The sequence below is a fragment of the Trichosurus vulpecula genome, chromosome 4 (assembly GCF_011100635.1).
Source record: "Trichosurus vulpecula isolate mTriVul1 chromosome 4, mTriVul1.pri, whole genome shotgun sequence".
NCBI lineage: Eukaryota > Metazoa > Chordata > Mammalia > Diprotodontia > Phalangeridae > Trichosurus > Trichosurus vulpecula.
The window spans coordinates 425940871-425964125 of record NC_050576.1 but is presented as its reverse complement, the minus strand read 5'-3'; the positions used below and the strand labels follow the sequence as shown (position 1 = coordinate 425964125).

General features: G+C 37.5%; 1 protein-coding gene across 1 annotated transcript in view; it reads left to right on the top strand.

Moving 5' to 3' along the window:
- Positions 1–23255, top strand: part of LOC118847913 (protoheme IX farnesyltransferase, mitochondrial) — a 127504-nt gene that overhangs the window by 101230 nt on the left and 3019 nt on the right. Inside the window, exon 6 of the mRNA XM_036756606.1 lies at positions 13034–13266. Within this exon, the coding sequence (XP_036612501.1) occupies positions 13034–13266 (233 nt within the window). The remainder of the gene's footprint in view (positions 1–13033; positions 13267–23255) is intronic.

Sequence of the window (23255 nt, the reverse complement as noted above, 5' to 3'; positions counted from 1 at the left end):
ACTTGATAAGAAATCAAGATATTATAAAACAGAACCAAAAGAATGAAAAAATGGAAGACAATGTGAAATATCTCATTGGAAAAACCATTGACATGGAGAATAGAGTCAGGAAAGACAGCTTAAAAATTATTGGACTACCTGAAAGCCATGATCAAAAAAAGAGCCTGGACATCATCTTTCAAGAAATTATCAAGGAAAACTGCGCTGATATTCTGGAGCCAGAGGGTAAAATAGAAATTGAAAGAATCCACTGATCACCTCCTGAAAAAAATCCCGTATTATGAAGGCAGAATTTATGATTTCAAAGAGAATCATATACATGTCTGAATGGTTCAGAACCGCAGGATATAAGGAATTCTCTAAGTAGAAGGCAGAAGAATTAAAGCATTTATTCAAGCTCCAAAGTAGCAGAGCCACGAACCAGTGTCCCCGTTTTGATATCCTGGTCGAAAGCTTCCAGGCCCAATAATTCCATCTCACAAGAGTAACCAGGAGGCTATAGAAAAACATGATGGCATTAAACCAAATCATATTCATGCTTCCCCCTTCCAGTAAGAAGATTACCCACTGGCCTCAAGCCCTTGCTCAGCACTCCCTGGTGGGTCAGCCCTGCTACCAGCAGCTCCTGCTTCTTCAGCTCCTTTGGCTTCAGCTTTATCTTCAGCTTCGGCTGTAGCTGTCTCTGGCTCCAACAAGTCTCAATCTCCAAGCTGTGTTCTCTCTTATAGAGTTTTTGATGTCATCAAGCATCGTCTGAATGACCAGAATTTAGGCTCTGGTGATTGGTTCTTGAGTTAGCCCCTCCCCTTAAGCCCCTGGGAGGTTCACATCCACATAGGTTAGGTTAACACCTAATAGGGGTTAGAGCCTGGGGCTTAGCACTTAGTAAGACTCAAGATGGGCATGGCTCTGGAGTTAGCACCTCCCCTTAACCAACCCTACCTTGGGTCCCACCCTGGTCACCAATCCACACCCACATAGGTTCCACACCTAATAGGGGTTTAGGCCTGGGGCTTAGCACCTAGTAAGGCTCAAAGAAAACAAAGGCCATTTTGCTTACCAGCACAGATCCCAAGAAGAAGACACCTAGGAATATTGTCACCAAATTCCAAAGTTCCCAGATCAAGGAGAAAATACTGCAAGCAGCCAGAAAGAAACAATTTGAGTGTTGTGGAAACACAATCAGGATAACACAAATTCTAGTAGCTTCTACATTTAGCTATCAGAGGTCTTGGAATATGATAATCTGGACGTCAAAGGAGCTAGGATTGTTCAAACAATGCTCATCTCCCTCCCTTCTTTCCCTTTAATATAATAGGTTTTTGTGCCTCTAAATGTGATGAATTCACCCTTGTCTGTCTTCTCTTTTCCTCTTCTTTCAGTACCATCCCTTTTTACCACTAAGATTTTTTTTATCATTACATCAAAGTCAACTTATACACATACCCTCTTTCTACATGTAGCCCATTTTAATGTCGTAATAACTATACCATTCTCAAGAGTCTAATAATATAAGTATCATATTCCTTGTAGGGATGTAAACAGTTTGTCCTTATTAATAACATGTTGTTTTTTTCTTTCCTGTTTACATTTTCATGCCTCTCTTAAGTCTTGTATTTGAAGATCAAGTTTTCTCTTGAACTCTGGTCTTTTCATCAGAAAGATTTCCGATTCCCCTATTTCATTGAATGTCAGTCTCCTACCCTGAAAGATTATTCTCAGTTTTGCTGAGTAGTTGATCCTTGGTTGTAATCTAAGCTCCTTTGCCTTCCAGAATATCATATTCCAAGCCCTCTAGTTTTTTAATGTAGAAACTGCAAGGCCCTGCATAATGCTGGCTATGGTTTTCACCTGATAATTTTGGAAGTTGGCTACAATATTCCTTGGCATTTTTAATTTGGGATCTCTTTCAGGAAGTGATCAGTGGATTCTTTCTAGGACTATTTTACCTTCTGGTTATAGGACCTCAGGGAAGTTTTCCTTGGTGATTTCCTGAGAAATGCTGTCCAGGTTCCTTTTTTTCATCATGGTTTTCAGGCAGACCAGTAATTTTTAAATTGTCTCTCCTGGATCTATTTTCCAGGTTAGTTTTTTACTTTTTAAGGAATTCTTCTCTTAAGTTAGTTTTTGTTCTTTTCCATTTGGCCTACTTTTTAAGGAATTGTTTTCTTCAGTGTACTTTTTTTAAAAATTGGGCAATTGTATTTTTTAAGGACTTGTTTTCTACAGTCAATTTTTGTCCTTCTGTTTTCAAGCTGTTGACTCTCTCTTGCATACCTCTCATTTCTTTCCCCAACATTTTTTCCACCTTTCTTATTTGATTTTTAAAATCCTTCTTGAACTCTTCCAAAAAGGCTTTTTGTTCTTGAGAACAGTTCATATTCTCCTTTGAGGTTTTGCCTCTGGGTATATTGACAATGTTGTCCTCCTCTGAATTTATGCCTTGGTCTTTCCAGTCCCCTTAATAAGACTCTATGGTCATTGTCCATTTCTGCTTTTTGCTCTGTTTCCTGGCTTTTAAAGTTCAGCTCTCATGCTGGAGCACAGGGGCCACTGACCCAGGCTTCTTGTGCTGGGAGCCTGGGACCTGGTCACTGGCTTTGTATATTGGGGCCACAGGTTCTGGCAGCTGAAGGCTGTAGGGGTCTGCCACCTTACCTGGTGCTGAGCTGGGGTCAGCAACACTAGAGCTCTTGTGGTAGGTGGGGAGTCTGGCTCCTGGGGGGATGCCTGCTCTTCTGTGCTTTGCACTCAAATGCTTATTTGCTGGAGGATGTCTGCCAGCCTGGAGTGTCTCCTGGAGTTGGGCTTCCTGGAGTTATGCAGAAGCATGGGAGATTTGGCTGCTGGAGACCACTGGTGTCATGGTGGTTTTCAGAGCTGCTGTCTACCAGTTACCTTGCTTGTGATGAGGCACTCAAGGCGGGGGAGTAGGGGGCCTTGTGTTGGTGCTTACCTGTTTCACCACCTTGTGGCTCAGGATCTTCCCCTTGTTTGCTTAGGTGGGTCTTGCTGCTGGTTTGCTGGGACACCTCCTGTCCTGTACTGCTCCCCCTCCACCAGAGTGAGAGTGGCATTTCCCATTAATCCCCCAAGCTTCCTGGGCTACAAGACTTTTGCACTCCATGTTTCTGCTGGCCCAACTTTTTGAGGGTTTTTCCTTAGGCAATATTTTCTGGGCTTTCAGAGGTCAGTAAGGGAGGGTGAGAGCAACTCACTTCTTACTGTGCCATCTTGGCTCCTGGAAGCAGAAAATCTACCCCTGTCTTTTTAACTTGTGCTGAACTTTAAGAGATTCTGCTCCAGGCCCTTCCTTTAATACTTATTTATCTCTCTGTTTCAAATGCGTCTTTTAAACCACTTATTGTTGGATTCTGGTTTCTGATCCATGTTATCCTCTTCTGTTTTATTGGTGAGTTCCTCCTATTCAGATTTCCCTCTGTCCTGTTCTCTTTTATTTATCTTTCTCAACTGAGATCATACCATTACGATAAACTTCCACCCATGCCTTCTGTCTAAGTAATGTCTTCTAGCTTTCCTAATGATGATAATGTTCTTAGGTGTTACATGTGTCATATTCTCATATTGGAATGTAAACAGTTTAACCTTGTTAAGTCCTTTATGATTTCTCATTCATATTTACCTTTTTATGCTTCTTTTGAGTCTCATGTTTAAATGTCAGACTTTCTATTCACTCTGGTCTTTTCATCAAAAATGCTTACATGTCCTCTAATTCATGAAATACCCATTTTTTTTCCTTGTAGGATTATGCTCAATTTTGCTGGATAGGTTATTCTTGGTTGCAGTCTTAGCTCCTTGGCCTTCCCAGAGTATCATGTTTCAAGCCTTCTGTCCTTTGTTGTGGTTGCTGTTAAATCTTGCATGATCTTGGCTGTGGCTCCATGGCTTTAAATTCTTTCTTTTTCAGAATTTTCTCCTTTACCTGAGAGTATTTTGCTGTTTTTTTTCTGGGGAGTTTTCATTTGGGATTTCTTTTAAGAGGTGATTCTCAGGAAGTGGATTCTTTCTGTTTCTTTTGCCCTCTGGTTCTAAGATAGGCAGTTTTTCTTTATAATTTTTTGAAATATGTTGTCTAGGCTCCAGTTGTCATTGTTATTATGGTTATTGTGGTTATTACTATTATTTTGGCTTCCAGGTTGTCCAATAATACAATTTTTCCCCCAGATTTGTTTTTTATTTTTCAACATTCACTTTTATAAGATTTTGAGTTCCAAATTTTTTTCTCCCTCTCTCCTTCCCCTTCCCTTTCCCCAAGATAGAAAGCAATTTGATATAGGCTATACATGTACAATCATTAAACATATTTCCACATTAATCATGTTATAAAAGAAGAATCAGAACAAAAGGGAAAATCCATGAGAAAGAAAAAAAAGAGAGAGAAATTAGTGGGCTTCCATTTGCATTTAGACTCCATAATTCTTTGTCTGGATATGGGTAGCATTTTCTATCATGAGTCTTTTGAAATTGTCTTAGGTCATTGTATTGCTGAGAAGACCTAAATATATGAAAGTTAATTATTGCACGATGTTGCTGTTACCTTGTACAATGTTCTCCTAGTTCTACTAACTTTACTCAGCATCACTTCATGTAAATATTTCCAGGTTTTTCTGAAATCCACCTGCTCATCACTTCTTTTTTTAAAAATGTATCTATTGGAAATCAAGGGGTTGCCCATCAATTGGGGAATGGCTAAATATGTTGTGCTATACGAATGTAATGGAATATTCTTGTGCTGTACAAAATGAGGAGCAGACGGACTCATAATAACCTGTATAGAGTTACATGATCTGATGCTGAGCGAGGAGAGCAGAACCAGGAGAACATTATACATGATTACAAACACTTGGTATCTCTAATAACTACTTTTGATAGACTTGGCTCTTCTCAGCAATGCAAGATTCTAAGACAACTCCAAAAGACTCATGATGGAAAAAGTGACTCACATCCAGAGAAAGAATTACAGAGTCACAATGCTGATTGAAGCAAACTGTTTGCTGTCTTTTTCTGTTTTGTTTTTCCTTTCTCATGGTTCATTCCATTGGTTGTAGTTCTTCTTTTCAACTTGACTATTGTGAAAATATGTTTAGTGTGAAGGTATATGTAGAGCCTATATTGGATTGCATGCTGTCTTGGGTGGGGAGGGGGGAGCAGAGTGAGAGGGAGAAAATTTGAAATTCAAACACTTGAGGAACTGAATGTCGTAAACTAAAACTAAAACTTAGTTAATAAAAAGGAAAAAAAATTGTTAATTTTTCTTTTTTCACATTCACTTCCATAAGATTTTGAGTTTTAAATTTTCTCCCCCTCTTTCCTTCCCTTCCTCTCACTCCTCCCCAAGTTGGCCTGCAATCTGGTATAAGCTCTACATATACATTCATATTAAACATTTTCATATTAATTAAGTTGTAAATAAGAATTAGAACCAATGGGGGGAACCAAAAGAAAGAAGAAACAAAACAAAACAACAACCACAAAAAAAGAAAGCAAATAGTATGCTTCGATCTGCATTCAGACTCCAAAGTTCTTTCTCTGGATGTGGACAGCATGTTCCATCATGAGTCTTTTGGAGTTGTATTTGCTCCTTGCATTGCTGAGAAGAGCCAAGCATGTTGTGCAGTGTGGCTGTTACTGTGTACAGTGTTCTCCTGGTTCTGCTCACTTTAGTTCATATAAGTCTTTCCTGGTTTTTCTGAAGTCCTTCTGCTCATCATTTCCTACACCATAATAGTATTCCATTACATTCATATACCACAACTTGTTCAGCCATTCCCCATTTCATGGGCATCCCCTCTGTTTTCAATTCTTGGCAACCTCACAAAGAGCAGCTATAAATATTTTTGTACATGTAGGTCCTTTCCCCTTTTTTATGATGCCTTTGGGATATAAACCTAGTAGTGGTATTGCTGGATCAAAGGGTATGCACAGTTCTATAGCCCTTTGGGCATAGTTCCAAATTGCTTTCCAGAATGGTTGGATCAGTTCACAATTCTACCACCAATGCATTATTGTTCCAATTTTCCCACATCTTCTCCAACATTTGTCATTTTCCCTTTTTGTTGTATTAGCCAATCAGGTTTTTCTCTAATCAGTAGTGATTTAGAGCAGTTTTTTTTTTTCCCATATGACTATAGGTGGCTTGAATTTCTTTCTCTGAAAACTGCCTGTTCATATCCTTTGACCATTTATCAATTGGGGAATGACTTGTGTTCTTAAAAATATGACTCAGTTCTCTATATATTTCAGAAATGAGGCCTTTATCAGAGACACTGATTGTAAAATTGTTTCCTAGCTTTCTTCTATCCTTCTAATCTTGGTTGCATTGACTTTCAATTTAATGTAATCAAAATTATCCATTTTGCATTTCATAATATTCTCTGTCTCTTGTTTTCTCATAAGTTCTTCCCTTCCTCATAGATCTGACAGGTGAATTATTCCTTACTCTCATGATTTGCTTGTGGCATCCCCCTTTATTTTTACATCATATACCCCTTTTGACCTTATCTTGATATAGAATGTAAGATGTTGGTCTATCCATAGTTTCTGCTGTACTGTTTTCCAGTTTTCCAGCATTTTTTGTCAAATAGTGAATTCTGATGCCAGAAGCTGGAGTCCTTGAGTTTATCAAAAAGTAGATTACTATAGTCATTGACTACTGTGTTTTGTGTACCTAATAATCCTTTTATTAAGGGGATTTGTTCTGTGAAGTTTGGATTCAGCCACCCTTTTTTCAAGGGCCACCCTTGAAGACCTAGAGGGCCACTTTTGGCCTAGAGACTGCAGGTTCCCCACCCCTATTCTCCTTATCTCCCCCCATATTTCTTAGCCGGTACCAAGTGGTTTTGATGATTGCTGCTTTATAATATAGTTTTAGATGTCATAGGGCCAGACCACCTTCCTTTGCATTTTTTTCATTAATTCCTTTGATATTTTTTTTTGAAGGGGAGAAGGCAGGGCAATTGGGGTTAAATGACTTGCCCAAGGTCACACAGCTAGTAAGTGTGTCAAGTGTCTGAGGGCAGGTTTTGAACTCAGGTCCTCCTGACTCCAGTGCTGCTGCTCTATCCACTGTGCCACCTAGCTGCCCCAGTTCCGTTGATATTCTTAACATTTTGTTCTTCCAGATGAATTTTGTTAATATTTTTTCTAGCTCTATAAAATAATTTTTTGACAGTTTGATTGATATGGCCCTGAATAAGTAAATTAATTTAGATAGAATTGTCATTTTTATTAAATTAGCTCAGCCTACCAATGAGCAACTGATGTTTTTCCAATTGTTTAGATCTGACTTTATTTGTGTGAAAAGTATTTTGTAATTGTGTTCATATAGTTCCTGGGTTTACTTTGGCAGGTAGATTCTCAAAAATTTTATATTGCCTGCAGTTATTTTAAATGGAATTTCTCTTACTACTATGCTTTCTTAGTAATATATAGAAATATCAATGATTGATGTGGGTTTATTTTCTAACCTGAAACTTGGCTAAACTTGTTAATTATTTCAAGTAGTTTTTCAGTTGATTCCCTGCGATTCTCTAAGTATACCGTCATATCACCTGCAGAGACTAATAGCTTTATTTCTTCATTGCCTATTCTAAAGCTAATATTTCTGGTACAGTATTGAATAACAGTGGTGATATTGGATTTCCTTGATCTTATTGGAAATGCTTCTAGCTTGTCCCCATTGCACATAATGCTGCTGATGATTTTAGATAGAGTCTACTTATCATTTTATGGAAAACTCCATTTATTCCTATGCTCGCTAGTGTTTTTAATAGGAATGGATGCTGTATTTTGTCAAAAGCATTTCTGCATCTATTGAGATAATCATATTATTTCTGTTACTTTTGTTATTGATATAGTCAGTTATGCTGATAATATTCCTAATAGGGAACCAACCCTGCATTCCTGGTATAAATACCCCACTGGACATAGTATATTATCCTCATGATAAATTGCTCTAATCTCTTTGGTAATGTTTTATTTTAAATATTTGCATCAACATGTATTAGGAAACGAGTCTACCATTTTGTTTCTCTATTTTGGTTTTTCCTGGCTTAGGTATCAGCACCATATTTGTATCATAAAAAGAATTTGGTCGGACTCCTTTGCCTATTTTCCCAAATAGTTTATATAATATTGGAATTAATCTTTAAATATTAGATAGAATTCACCTGTAAATCCATCTGACTCTGGAGATTTTTCTTAGGGAATTCATTGATGATTTGTTCAGTTTCTTTTTCTAAAATAGGGTTATGTAAGTATTTTATTTCCTCTTCAGTCAATCTGTGCAATTTATATTTTTGTAAATATTCATCCATTTCACTTTGATTGTCAGATTTATTGACATACATTTGGGCAAATTAGCTCCTAATTATTGTTGAATTTCCTCTTCACTGGTGGTGAATTCATCCTTTTCATTTTTATACTGGTAATTTGGTTTTCTTCTTTCTTTTTTTAAATCAAATTAGCCAAAGATTTATCTATTGGTTTTTCCATAAAACTAGCCCTTAGTTTTATTTATTAGTTCAGTAGTTTTCTTAATTTCAGTTTTATTAATCTGTCATTTGATTTTTCAGGATTTCTAATTTGGTATTTAATTGGGGATTTTAAATTTGTTCTTTTTCTAGCTTTTTCAGCTTCATGCCCAATTCATTGATCTCCTCTTTCTCTATTTTATTCATGTGAGCATTTAGAGATATAAGATGTCTCTTTAAGAACTGCTTTGGCTGCATCCCATAAGTTTTGGTATGTTGTCTCATTATTGCCATTCTCTTCATTGAAATTATTAACTGTTTCTATACTTTGTTGTTTGACCCACTCATTCTTTAGGATTTGATTCTTTAGTTTTCAATTAATTTTTAATCTCTCTTTCCATAGCCCTTTATTACACATGATTTTTATTACATCATGGTCTGAAAAGGGTTCTTTTAATATTTCTGCCTTTCTCCATTGGATTGTGAGGTTTTTATTCCTTCATACATGGTCAGTTTTTGTGTAAGTGTACCTCTTAGAAAAAGGTTTATTCCTTTATATCCCCATTCAGTTTTCTCTAGAGTTCTATCATACCTAACTCTTCTGAAATTCTGTTCAGCTTCTTAACTTCTTCTCTTGTTTGTTTATGGTTAGATTTATCTAGTTATGAGATGGGGAGGTTGAGGTCCTGCACTAGTATAGTTTTGTTATCTATTTCTTCCCATAACTGCCTTAACTTTTCCTCTAAGAATTTGGATGCTATTTCAGTTGGTATGTATGTGTTTAGTATTGACATTACTTCATTGTCTATTGTACCTTTTAGCAAGATAATTTCCTTCCTTATCTCTTTTATTAGATCTATTTTTGCTTTTGCTTTGTCTGAGATCAGGATTGCTACTCCTGCTTTTTTTACTTCAGCTGAAGTATAATATATTCTGCTCCAGCCTTTTACCTTTAGTCTGTGTGTATCTCACTGCTTCATATGTGTTTCTTGTAAACAACATGCTGTAGGATTATGGTTTTTAATCCACTCTGGTATTCACTTCCATTTTATGGGGGAGTTCATCCTTTTCACATTCACAGTTATGATTACTATATCTTTCTCTTCATCCTAGTTTCTCCCCTGTTTATACTTTTCTCTCTCCTTTCACCCATTCCCTCTTCACCAGTGTTTTTCTTCTGACCACCGCCTTCCTCAATCAGCTCTCCCTTCTATCATCCCCAATTCCTTTTCTTTCCCTACTACTTTTGCCCTCCCTTCTATCTACCCACCTCCCTTTTCTTTCCCCTTTCTTCTCCTACTTCCCTATAAGGTGTCATAGATTTCTGTACCCAACTGAATGTGTATATTCCCTCTTTGAACCAAATCTGATGAGAGTAAGGTTCAAATGATGCTCACCACCCCCCCCACTCCCTTCTTTACCTCTATTGTAATAGGTCTTTTGTGCCTCTTCATGTGATGTAATTTACCCTATTCTGCTTCCCTCTTTCCCCTTCCACTACAATTTTTTTTCCCTCCTTAATTATTGTTTTATATCATCACATCAGAGTCAGCTTATACCCACACCCTCTACGTATATCCCTTCTGACTGCCCTAATAAAGATACAGTCTCAACAGTTAAAAGTATCATTTTCCATTTAACCTTATTGAATAATATGTGTGGTTTTCTTTTTTCTTTTTTTTCCTATTTACCTTTTTATGTTTCTCTTGATTCTTGTATTTGAAGATTGTATCAGTTCTGCTCTTTTCATCAGGAAGTTTTGGAAGTCCCCTATTTCATTGAACGTCAATCTCCTCACCTGAAAGATTATGGTCAATTTCACTGGGTAGTTGATCCTTGCTTGTAATCCAAGTTCCTTTGCCTTCCAGAATATCATATTCCAAGCCCTCTGATTCTTTAATGTAGATGCTACTAAGTTCTTTGTAATCCCGACTGTGGCTCTGTGATATTTAAATTGTCTCTTTCTGGCTGCTTGCAGTATTTTCTCCTTGACCTGACAATTTTCCTTGGAATTTTCATTTTGGGATCTCTTTTAGGAGATGATCAGTGGCTTCTTTCAGTGACTGTTTTACCCTCTTGTTTTAGGATATCAGGGCAGTGTTCCTTGATAATTTCTTGAAAGATGCTGTTCAGGTTTTTTTTTTTTGATCATGACCTTGAGATAGTCCAATAGTTCTTAAATTATCTCTCCTGGATCTGTTTTCCAGGTTAGCTGTTTTTCCATTGAGGTATTTTGCATTTTCTTCTATTTTTTCAGTCTTTTGATTTTGTTTGACTGATTTCTTGCTGTCTCATAGAGTCATTAGCTTTTGCTTGCTCAGTTCTAATTTTTAAGGACTTGTTTTCTTCTCTGAGCTTTTGTACTTCCTTTTCCATTTGGCCAATTCTACTTTCAATAAGTTTTTTTTTTTCTTCAGTTGATTTTTTTTTTCCATTTGTCCAGTTGTATTCTTTAAGGTATTGTTCTCTTCATTCAGTTTTTGTCTTTCTTTTTCCAAACTGTTGACTCTTACATATCTCTTATTTTCCCAGTTTCTCTTCTGCCTCTCTAATTGGACTTTCAAAATCTTTTTTTGAGCTCTTCCAGGAAGGCTTTTTGGGCTTAAGACCAATTCATATTTCCCTTTGAGGCTTCACATGTACGTATATTGACCATATTGTCCTCTTTGAGTTTGAGTTTTCATCTCTGTCATTATCTTTCTTTGGTCAGTGTTCATTTTTGCTTCTTGCTCATTTTGGGGGGCCTATTTCATGACTTTTTAAGTTGAACTCTCCTCCTGGGGCACAGGGGGCCCTGTCCCAAGTTTCTCGTGCTGGGATCCATTGGCCTGCCACTGGTTTTGTGTGCTGGGGCCTCAGGTGCTCCTGGCTTGCTCACTGTGCTGGAGTGGCCTGGGCTAGTTGTGTCCATTGTTGCCCAGCTTCCCAGGCTGGCAACTTCCCTTCTGCACTGGGGCTGGAGGCCTCATAGCTGGCCTGCTGAGCCAGGACCAACAGGCGTCTGTGCTGTAGCTAAAAGCCTCCCCCGGCTTGCTTCTACACCATCTGCACTAGGCTGTGCTCCACTTTTACCCAAGTGAGACAGACTTTCCTGAAGCCCTTATCTTAAGCTGGAAAATTGTTTCACTCCACCTTTTTGTAGGTTCTGTCACTTTAGAATCTATTCAGAAGCTTGATTTAATAGGCAACTTCCTGGCTTCTCTCTGCCATTTTGGCTTTACCTCCTAGTCCAATAATTCTTAAATGATCTCTCCTCTGTTCATTTTCCGGGTTAGTTATTTTTCCTGTGAGATGTTTCAAATATTCTTCTAATTTTTCATTCTCTTGACTTTGTTTTCTTGATTCTTGTTGTCTTGTGGAATCATTAGCTTCTACTTTATAAATTATATTCTTATGGAGTTATTTTCTTCAATGAGATTTTGTACCTTTTTTGTTATTTGGCAAATTATGATTTTTAAGGAGTTACTTTCTTCAGTCTTTTTTGAGCCTCTTTTACCAAACTATTAATTATCTTCATTATTTTCTTGTAGTATACTCATTTTTCTCTTTTTCCTCTGCTGCTCTCATTGAATTTTTAAAAAAAAATTGTGTTTTTGTTACTTTTTTTTTTTTTGCTTTTCCCCTTTCTTTAGCTCTTCTAATGATTCTTATTCAGCTTCTGTCCAAACTAATTTTCTTTAAGGCTTTGCTTGTAGATGTTTTCAAGTCATTGTCTTCTACGTTTGTGTAATTCCTTATCACCATAGTCATTTTTTATGATTAGATTCTTTTTTGTTTGTTTGTTTGCTCTTTTTTCTGGCTTATTTCTTTACTTAGGACTTAATTTAGAGTTGTGTGCTGATTACCTCTGGGGGTTAGGAGGAATGTCTGGCCTGAGCTGTCTTTTATGAGCTTCTATTGCTTTCACAACTCAGTGGATTTAAGTTTTTGTTGCTTCCAAAGTGGTGCAATATGGGAAGAGGTCTTGTATAGGTAGCACTCCTGCTCACTGGTGTCTGCAAACTCTTTCTGCCCTGGAACTGAAACCCAGGACTGGGTAGTGGGCAACAGTCACCACATGGCTCCAAATCCTATTCCCAGTGCTAGCACAAAGGTCCCCTGGGAACTCTTTCTGACCAAATGTGCAGTCCCCATAACATTCCAAGCCACTTGGCTGCTCCCACTGCTGCTATTCCACAGCTGTTGCCACTTATCCCACACCATAATTCCACCCAGCCTCTATTCCAGTTGTCCACAGGCCTCTCTTTGTTGTTGTGACTTATTGTTGTTTTTCCCACCTAGAGTTTGGTTTAACACATTTCTTAAAGTTGTTGTAGGAGGTATGTTGAGAAAGTTCAGCAAAAATGCTGAATTCATTTTACCATCTTTGCTTTGCTTCCAAGGTGTCTATTTCCTATAGTATATGAGATCAAACCAATGTCTTCTAGTGTGGAGGAAGGATTATTTTAAATACAAGGATAAATTATTCACTTTTTATAAAACTTTAGGTTCCAAGCAATATGACTAACCATTTAATATTTCTTTTCTTTACTCTCTTACAGTCCTCTGGTAGCTGTATCTTTTGCTACATGCTGTGCTGTTCCAGGAATTGCACTCCTAACTTGGGGAGTAAATCCACTCACAGGAGTTCTGGGTGCTTTCAACATTTTCCTGTACACCTGCTGCTATACACCTATGAAAAGGATTAGCATTGTCAACACATGGGTGGGAGCCCTTGTTGGAGCCATCCCACCAGTCATGGGCTGGACTGCTGCTACTGGTAGCCTTGATGCTGGTGAGTAGCTGATAACATAAAATCTTCTTTCTCTCAATGGACAATTGAAGCAGATGCCAAGAAACTATGCTTCTATATTTTCCCTAGTACTGAAAAATTGGTTTTATGTTCCTCCATCTTCATCACCAGTGTTGTTAACAGATGTGCTGCTGACATACTTTAAATTACTAAAAATTTCGAACCATGAAGAAATTCTCTATTTTCTGGCTCCATCTTATAGTCTGTCAGAGCAGATATGACACACATTTCCATTTTGGAGGGATATGGGAGGAAAAGGAAAGTGAGAAAGAGTATTGCATCAGTACACTGATTACAACCTATCAAAAAACAAAAAAGTATAAAATTCCTAATCCAAACACAAACACTTGTGCTCAAAATTGGTGATCAGAGCCTACCACTTAAAGAGAGAAGTTAGCCAGTAGCTATCCTTCATTTAACATTGCAGAATGGTTTTACTTTAATAATAGGTCACCTTATTTTCTCTTTGTAATGTACTATATAGTTTGTTTTTCTTCCATACAGATAAAAGAGATTTTTGTTGTTGTTAGCAACTAGATTATTTTCGCGTTTCTATTTAAATTGTTAATATAATGGGCATCTAAAGCACTGAGACATTTAGGAGATTTTGGTCTGCCAGAGTTAAAAATTTGCAAATCAAAACATAACAATTTTCAGGAAATAGTCATAATTCAATTACAAAGTGGTTATCATGTGTAATAATCACTTAGGAGAAGGGAAAGGATTGTTGGATGACAGTTTTGCAAAGTATTTCAAGATGTTTGCATCTTCTATAATACATGCAAGTATATGATTTTCACGTGAAATATCAAAGGACCACTTACCATTCTCTATTTCTGCTTGCCATATTTCTGAAGCTTTTCAAAAAATCACTTGCAGTAAGAAAAAGGATCAGTTTACTTTGAAAAATCATAGTGTCACAGATGTGAACCTGAAAGAGTCTTTAGAGGCCCCCTCACCAGCCTCCTTATTTTACAGATGAGGAAATTGAGGCCCAGTGGATTTAAGTGACTTACCCAAAGTCACCTAGGTTCCAAGTGTCAGAAGGATTATTTACTTCTACCCTCACTTTTCCTCCCTCATAAGACTGTGAATGTCTTTGTTGAACTACAGTTTGACTTGTCCACACATTATATACATAATATTTTTGGTAGAACTCTTTTTTTTTTTGAATTTTCATTTTTCATGTATTTTTCTCCATAGAGGAGTCTCATCAATCTGTCTTTTTTGTGTGAGCTTCAAAAGTATTCACTCCTTTCTTGAATTTTGCTTAGACACATTGACTGGCCCTCTCTTGGGTCCCTTTGTAGTCTTCATTGTATGAGTGTGTCAGTACGTGTGTATGCATATATGGACCGCAAAGTGAAAAGACTAACAAAAATGGTATCTGATCTGTTACTATTAACATAGTTATTTATTTATTGTTTTTTTTTCTTCCTCTTATTTTCCAAGATGTTGTTTCTTAATTTTTTCTCTTAAATGCTTAGATGCTGTCTCGTTTGAGGTGTGTGTGTGTGTGTAAGTGTAAACATTAAGGATTAATATCATTTTATTATGCGTGATCCTTTTAATTGTAATGTAGTTTCCATCTTTATCTTTTTTTCTTATGCTCTCTTTACTAATTACTATTTTCACAGTCTTTGTTTATAAATTGTTTAATATTTCCATCTTTTTACATTTACTTTTTCTTTGTGCCCAAGCATGTAATTAGTTTCATAATTTTGTAAAGACACTATGTGATGCTGAGAAACATATATATCTTCTTCAGTAACCCCATTCAGAAGATGCCATAAGCCTTTCTTAAAAAATGATTTATTTTATCAATTTGTTCAGCTTGTTTATGTTTTATTAGTTTTTTGTTAGGTTTTGTTAGCCATGAAAAAGGAACATTAAAATCTCCAGCAATTATTGTATTACTATCTGTCTTTTTTCAATTTAGTTAGGTTTTCCTCTAAAAACTCAGATATCAAGGCTTTCATTGCATATAGATTTAATTAACATTAAATTTTATTTAAAATTAATTAATTGTATATTGAATATATAATATAAATGATATAAATGACATTATTGTTTATAAATATTAAATAAATACAGTATATATAATGATATATTTAAGCACAGTGTAGTTCCCCCCTTTTCTCTTTCTGAACATTCTCAATTTTTATTATTGCCTTATTTGAGGCTATAAATTCAACTCCTGCCGAAAACATAAAAATTTTATTCTAGCCCTCACCCTTGTTTGGTGTGTCTTTATTTTATGTGTTTTTTGTGTGCAGCAAATTGTTATGATTTATTTTCTTGTCCATTCCACCATATCCTTCCATTTTATTGTGGTGTTCAACCCATTCACATTTAAGATTATAATAGTTTTGTGTTTTCTTCAGCTTATTTAATATTTATCTACCTCCTCCTTTTTTCTTCCATTTGAAAGTCAAAACTTGGCCCAAGATGAGTTTTGCTAACACAAGTTGGATTCTAGTAATCTCACAGGGACTCCCTGTCCCTCCTCAACAATGATCCCCTTTCTTTATCTGAAATACAGTCCTAGAAAGCTAAGCTGTTGCTCAGAAAAGGAGTACCCAGTACCCACTTCTTCCAAAGGAAAACTGTTGCAAGACCCTCTTTCTTCTCTCCTCTGCCTTGAAGAGAATACACCTTGATATCCCTGCCCAGAATTTTACCTGCTCTGGTAGGACTAAACTCCCACTTCTCCTCCACAGACTTCCTTCCACAAGCGTCCCTGCTCTTTTCATACTCTCATGAGTCTCTAGCAAAGCTAGAGATTAAATAAACCTAACTTCCCTTACCTTCTCAATCCCAGGCTAAGCACAGGCATCTGTGACTTTATTCTGTCTCTTATCTCACTTCTCGCTACCTAAGAGATTCTCTCTATGTCTCTCTTTTTGTCTCTCTTATCTTGTTTTTTGTCTCTCTTTCTAATTTATCTTTCTTTTATTTTTTCTTATTTGAAATGTTTAAATATTGAATACCTTTCTTAGCCTTGCTTTCTTTTGAAGAATGACTCATTTCTGTGTTTTGTTGAAAAGACAGTTTTTCTTTTGGTAATTAGTCTCAGCTGTGTTGTGTATATATCAGTTTAGGACGCAGCCTTATCTCTTTTGCTTTTTTGGAACATCATATTCCAGTCTCTTCTTTGATTTTTCCTAGAGGAAGTTACTCCTCAGCTATTCAAATTTATTTTTCTTGACAGTTGATTCTTTCTCTTAGCCTACCTACAACACTTATTGTTTGACAGAAATTCTGAAGCTTAAAATTCAGAATTTCTCTCTATTTTATTTTGACCTTTGTTGTCAATGTGCCTAAGCTAGTATGCATTATTTCCTGCAGCATGGTTTTTGGTTGTTTAGTTCATTATGTTTCACTGGGGCACCGGTGGTCTGTTGCTGTCTCAAAAATCAATATTGCTATCACATATTGGGAGCAGGGATGGAGTTGAGACAGGGATTCTGCTAGATTTTTGCCATGTGAAAACTTCAGAAAAAGACATCCACAGTTTGGTTTACCCCGGTCTGGCTTAATTCTGCTGGCTTAATTCTCTCTTCCCTCTCTCACTTCATTACTACTTTTACCTCTTTCTTTTACCTCTTCTAGCAATTCTTGTTGGAATTGTATCCAATTTGCATTTTATCTTTGAGGCTTTGCTTGTAGCTGTTTTTTTTACATCAGTGTCTTCTTCTGAGTTAAAGCTCTTCCTTATCACCATAATAGCTTTTCATGGTCAGGTTCTTTTTTGTTGTTGTTGTTGGCTCATTTTTCCAGCCTATTTCTTGACTTTGAACTTTACATTAAAGTTAGTCTCTGCTCACTTGGGGTGGGGGTGGGGGTGGGGTGGAGAGGTACTTTGCCAACCTTCTGGCATTTTCAACCTGCTGTTGTCACAGTAAGTTTCCAGTGCTTCCAAGGTGGTGTTTTTCAATGAGAAGTATAATCACCGTTCTGGTCTATGCTGGGGTCCTTTCCCAGGAAGCGCCCCAGCTTCCTTGCAGCTACAAGTATTCCTCTCCTCCCTGGAACTTCAACCCAGAGCTGCAGTTGCTAGACAGTGCACAGGGATACCCTGTGATCTCTTTCTGACCAGTTGTTGAATCCCCTTACCATCTCTAAGCCGAGAGCTCCCAAAGCTGCTGCTGTCATAGCTGCCTTCAAGGCCCGGAGCTGATGATGTTGTCCTGTGCACTTTGGGTCAGCCCTACCTCAGTATCAGAAACTTCTCCTTCCAACCTCCTGTCTTAGACTGGAAAAAATCTCACTTTACTTGGCTATGTCACCCCAGAATTCCATTTGAGGTGTTATTTTAAAGTTGTTTGGAGGAGAATGTTGGGCATTTGACAGTGAGTTCCTTGAGAGAAGGGACTCTTTTTTGCCTTCCTTTGTATCCTTGTCACGTGGCACAGAGCCTGGCACGTAGGAGATGCCTTATAAATGCTTTATTGATTGAATAAATGGTATGTAACTAACAGGAGGACTTTGATGGTAATATTTGGGAAACTGTCATTCTTAGAACTAATTGATGACTAAGGGAAAAGCATATATTGCCAAGTTATAGCATAGATAGCAGAAATATGGGTTTGAAGTAGAGGTTATTCATCTCATCAAACAGACCCTAATTGGACTAAAACTGAGCTGAACTGAGCTTAGAATTTAAGATAAATTCCCTTTGAATCTGACCTCAGAACCCACACTGCCATGTGCTGCTGTATTAGCAAGGCAATAAACACAACATCAATGATAATTGTGAATATGCCTATGTAGTTCTGTACCGCAAAATGTAAGAGACTCTCCATGTAGAAGGTAGAAGGAGTAAAGCATTTATTCAAACACTAGAGGACCAGATCCCGTAACCACTAAGTCCAGTCCATCATAGCAGGAACCACCTGCCAAAACCAGTAAGCCCACTTTGTCATAACAGCAAAGAACCTAAAACACATTATCACAGCATGGAACCTTGCCATCTCATCACCTTCTGCATCCCTGCTGGGGCCTTGCCACCAACAATCACTCATAGCACAGCACATGTCTGCTCTTTCCTTCAGCTCTAACAGCTCTCTCAGCATTTCCTGTGACACATTTTCCTTTTCCTCTCAGCAGGCTTCTCCTACCACATGTTTCTTAGGCTTCCTGTGATGTAAGCAGGTCACATGACCTATTAATGGATGGGAAAGATTTTCAAATCTAAACTGTCATTACAACTGCTTGGAAGAACTGACTGAAGGATTTGTTGTTTAGAAGAGCCAAGCTTGATGAATAGACAGGAGTGAAATCTGAAGCAAGGCAACCACTTAATTATTATAGTCCAATATCAAGCTGACAAGGGCCTGAAGTATAGTGGTGGCAATGTAAGCAAAGTGTTAAGAAGGGAACTAATCATCTAACTAACCTAATCCTATATTAGGAAGGCAGAATTTATGATTTCAAGGAGAATCTCATATGTGCCTAAAAGGTCCGGAACCGCAGGATATAAGGAATTCTCTAGGCAGAAGGCAGGAGAACTAAAGCATGTATTTACACTCCACAATAACAAGCCCACAAACCAGCGTCCCCATTTTGATATTTTCATCCAAAGCTTCCAGGCCTAATAAGTCCGCCTTATAAGGGTAACCAGGAGGCCACAGAAAAGCGAGATGGTATAAGGCAAAATCGTATACATGCTTCCCCTCTACGGTAAGAAGATTACCCACTAGCCTCTAGTCAGCTCTGCTACCGGCAGCTCAGCTTCGGCTGTAGGTGTCTCTGGCTCCAACCGGAAAAGGAAAGGAGGATCTTCAAGCTGTCCTCTCCCCTCTTATAGAGTTTTTGACATCATCAAGCGCTGCCTGAACAACCAGGGCCGATTGGTTCTTGACTTGGCCCTTCCCCCTAGCGTAGACCAGGTTAACACACTTCCCCTCAGCCAGCCCCACGACTCATCACACAGGAAGCTCTGGTCCTGCCCCGGAAGAGCAAGCCCCAGTGTCCAGGGAAGCTCAACGAGGCAAGCTGAGTCATTCAAAGAAAACAAAGTCCATTCTGGCTACAAATCCCCACAGATATCTCCACCTATTTCAGGACAGATTCATTTGCCGGCACATTTCACAGACTCTGATGCTTTATAGTGATTTTTATAAAGGAAATAGGAATTTCTGTCAAACATGGTTAAAACAAATTTGTACAATATATGAGGTAGGGAAGGGAGAGTTGTAGAGATAAAAAAAACACATGTTAAAGAAACAAAATATATAAGGCTTCTATTGGTGAATTTAAAAACAGACCATCTGGGATTGGGCCTAGAAATTAAAACCAATTAGAATTTTTTTTTCCTAAAGGAAAGGTGAAGCATTTGCAATAGAATTGAATGCTTTGTGCTTATCCCTAAAGCAGGTGGATACAGCTGTGCTAATTCAATTCTTCCTAGCTTACCTTATCAGGATTAAAGGAGTAATTTGTTTTACTTCTTTTTATCTAAGGAGAGCCAGTTGTAACAGGATATCACATAGAATTGTATGTGATAATTTTCTGATTACTGCCCATGAAAGCTGAAGGTGTGACTTCCAAAACCTTTCATTTCTAACATGAGCCAAACTCATACCTAGTTTTCTCTGAAGGAAAAAAAAAATAGTTGAAGTATTTTTTATTATATTGCATCATTTCAGCAAAATAATGGAAATTGTACTTTAGATAAAATACAATTTTTGGCATTAGCAAGCTAGGAGCAACATCTTTGAAAGGTGTGAGAAGACTTAGCATCTATTTTACAACTGATATTCTAACTGTTCCACATTTGTTGTGGTGGTTGTTGTTGTTTTAACCTAGTAATTGTGAATGTTGGGTTGTGATCATAAATTACCTTTCTTATCCCTTCCTCTCTCTATTTCAGTGTGAGTAAGTGATGGTGTTTTTCGCAGTGTGTTTACACGTGTCTTAATTCTGCAAATGCCAAACTATTAACCCTATTTAGTAGTAAAACTTCCTAGGACATCACTGAGTTAAGATGGGTGGCATTGCTCCATAGGTTTGTCTTGTTTAAAGGTCTTGATATGACCATTTTGCCTTCTGAGTGTTGCATATATTTTTCTTGTTACTTAAAAGTTCAGATTCCTTTCATAACATACATAATAATTGATCATGCAACCTTTGTTCACCACTTTCTGTGGCAGCCCATTTCCCTTTTGGAATAACTCTAATTGTCACTATGTTTTCCCTCACATCAAAGTTAAATTTTCCTCTTTGCAACTTCCATCTCTTGCTCTTAGTACCTGGACCTCTTAGTGAAGCACAAGTCTAATTACTCTTCTTTATGGCTTCAGACTTTAGAAAAGCTGTTGTATCCCTATAAATCTCTTCCTCAGACATCCCAAATGCCTCACCCAGTCTTCATATAGCATAGTCTCAAGACCTTTCACTATCCTGATGGTTTTCTACATCAGTCACATGAAATTCAGGGATCCCAGTTGGCAACATATTGATTTAGAAAACCACACATTAACTTTATCTATGTTGTTCTGTATTTTTATTTATTTTGTTAAACATTTCCAATTACATTTTTACGTGGTTTCCCTGCATCCTTCCAGCCAGCAGGTTGTGAGTTTGATACCTCTGCTCTAGATGATCTCTAGTTTATCAGTGCCTTTTCTAAAATGTTGCCTCCAGAACTGTAGTGGTCTGACCAAGGCAGAATATAGTAAGACTGTCACCTTCTTAATTCTGGACCCCAAGACGTTAATCTCAGCTACACTTGGATATAACCATATCTCCCCCAGCTTGAACCCTTTTAAAACTTTATATTTTTCCCTTTTAAATTTTATCTCTTTAGATTCATCCAAACATTCTAACATTTTAGAATCCTTTTAGATCCTGATTCTGTCATATAAGAGAACTATCCTTTTTAGCTTCACTATTCCTTGCATATGACACTCTATCTCCTGACTTCTTGCCTTTGTGTTGACTGTGTCTAATTGATTAACTGTGATACTCTTCTACTTCCCCTCCCCTTCTGGCTTCCTTTAAGGCTCAGCTCAGATCCCACCTTGTGCAGGAAGCTTTTCCCAGTCCTATATGTCATTAGTGGGCTTAGTTCAGAATAATTTCCTGTTAGTTTAGATTCAAAGTCAGAATGAAATGAGATTCCCTTTGATCGTTCAACAGTTAGTGAAAGCTGACTATTAACAAAGTTAGCCATTGCAAAGAAAGAATATTTAGCAAGAATATTACAGCAGCCTTCATATGGAATAGGTCTCACCAGGAGGATAGTTATCAAGACAGTGATGATAGCAATCTTGGGACATCCTTCAAATAGGAAATGCCTCAACTCCACATGATTAGGCTAACTAGATAGTCGTTCTCTCACACCCTCAGTGACAGTGTTTTCCCTCTTAGATTAGCTTCTATTTGTAGTATATATAACTTGTGTGACCATTTGCCTGTTTCCTCCATTAGCATGTGAGCTCCTTGAGGGCAGGAACTTTGTTTTTGCCTTTCCTTGTGACCTGGGCCCTTAGCACAATACCTTACACATAGTAAGCACTTACATGCTTTTTGACTGTCCTCTTCAAAAATGAGATGTGCCTTCTATCATTTAATACAAGTCATTGATAAAAAATAATAAATGGGACAGAGCCAAGGAGAAGTCCTTGGGGACAACCCACTAGGAATCCAGTGACTCAAGTTTTTCGCCTGACCTGTAATGCGCTTCTTTAGCTTTACTGTAAATCTGTAAATCTAGCTGAATATGCAACTCTTTCATAAAGCTTTCTCCAACCATGCTAACACACACTGGCCTCCATTTACCTTAAATGCCTATTACATTTGTTAGTCCTAGTCAAGTGAAATACTTTGTTTTCTTTCTAATGTTTCTGTTTGTATCAGTTTTCCTAACTAGATACTCAGCTCTTGAATCATTTCTTATGTATCAGAGGATCTTCCAGGTGTTCAGGAAATATATAATGATTGATCAACCTATTTTTACCTAAATCCCTTACATGTGGACTCCTTAGACCTCTGTGCGTACAATTGTTTTTCAAGATACAGCTTTTAGACTTTCCATCCAAGATACCTTCCCTGACTCACTTTATTTGACCCAGGCACGACTCCTAAGTACTATTAGTAGTATTAAGAGCACTGGTCCCTCAAGTTTGAATGTGGACCTCAGATATGTAGCTTTGTGACCCTGAGCAAGTCACTTAACTGTTTGTAAAATGAGGATAATAGCATCTGCCTCACAGAGTTGTCGTGAGGAGCAGTTGAACTAATATTTGTAAAGTGCTTTTGAAAATTTAAACGTTGTATAAATACTGTGTGCTAGTATTGTTACTGATATTGTTGTTAAGATATCTCTGCTGAGCTATGTAACTGGCCAGAGGGCACACAACTATAAAGTAAAAGGTATTCCATAAACTCCTATCTGAATCTAAAAGCCCCTTTTTCAGAATTATATCTGTAAAATTAATTTGGTTTACTTAGATATTTATTAAGTGCCCACTATGTGCAAAACATTCTTTGCTGTTATGAGGATTTGAAGCAAAACAAAAAATCGCTCCTTTGAGGAGCTTCCTTCCTACTGCAGGATGGGGAAAGGGTATTACAACATTTGCACAGATAATAACTACAACATAATTTTGAGGGGGAGAAAGCACTAAAAATTACAGACATCAAGAAAGAATAAGAATTCAATAAAAAGTGGCATCTGAGGAGATTGCTGAAAGAAGCTAAGGTTCTAAGAGGCAGAAGTGAAGAGGGACCCATTCAGGTTGAAAATGTAGAACCAGGAGGTGGAATAGATTTCAGGGAATAGCAGGCAGCCCAGTGTAGCTTAAGTGTGGGGTACATAAAGAATACTCATGTGAAATAAATGTGAAAAGTTAGTCTGGAATTAAACTGGACATTTAAATGCCAAGTCCTGGAAGCAGTAAGATTCTTGAGGAGTGACATGGCGAGACCTAAGTTTTACTTTGGCATTTGTGTGAAGGATGACTAGA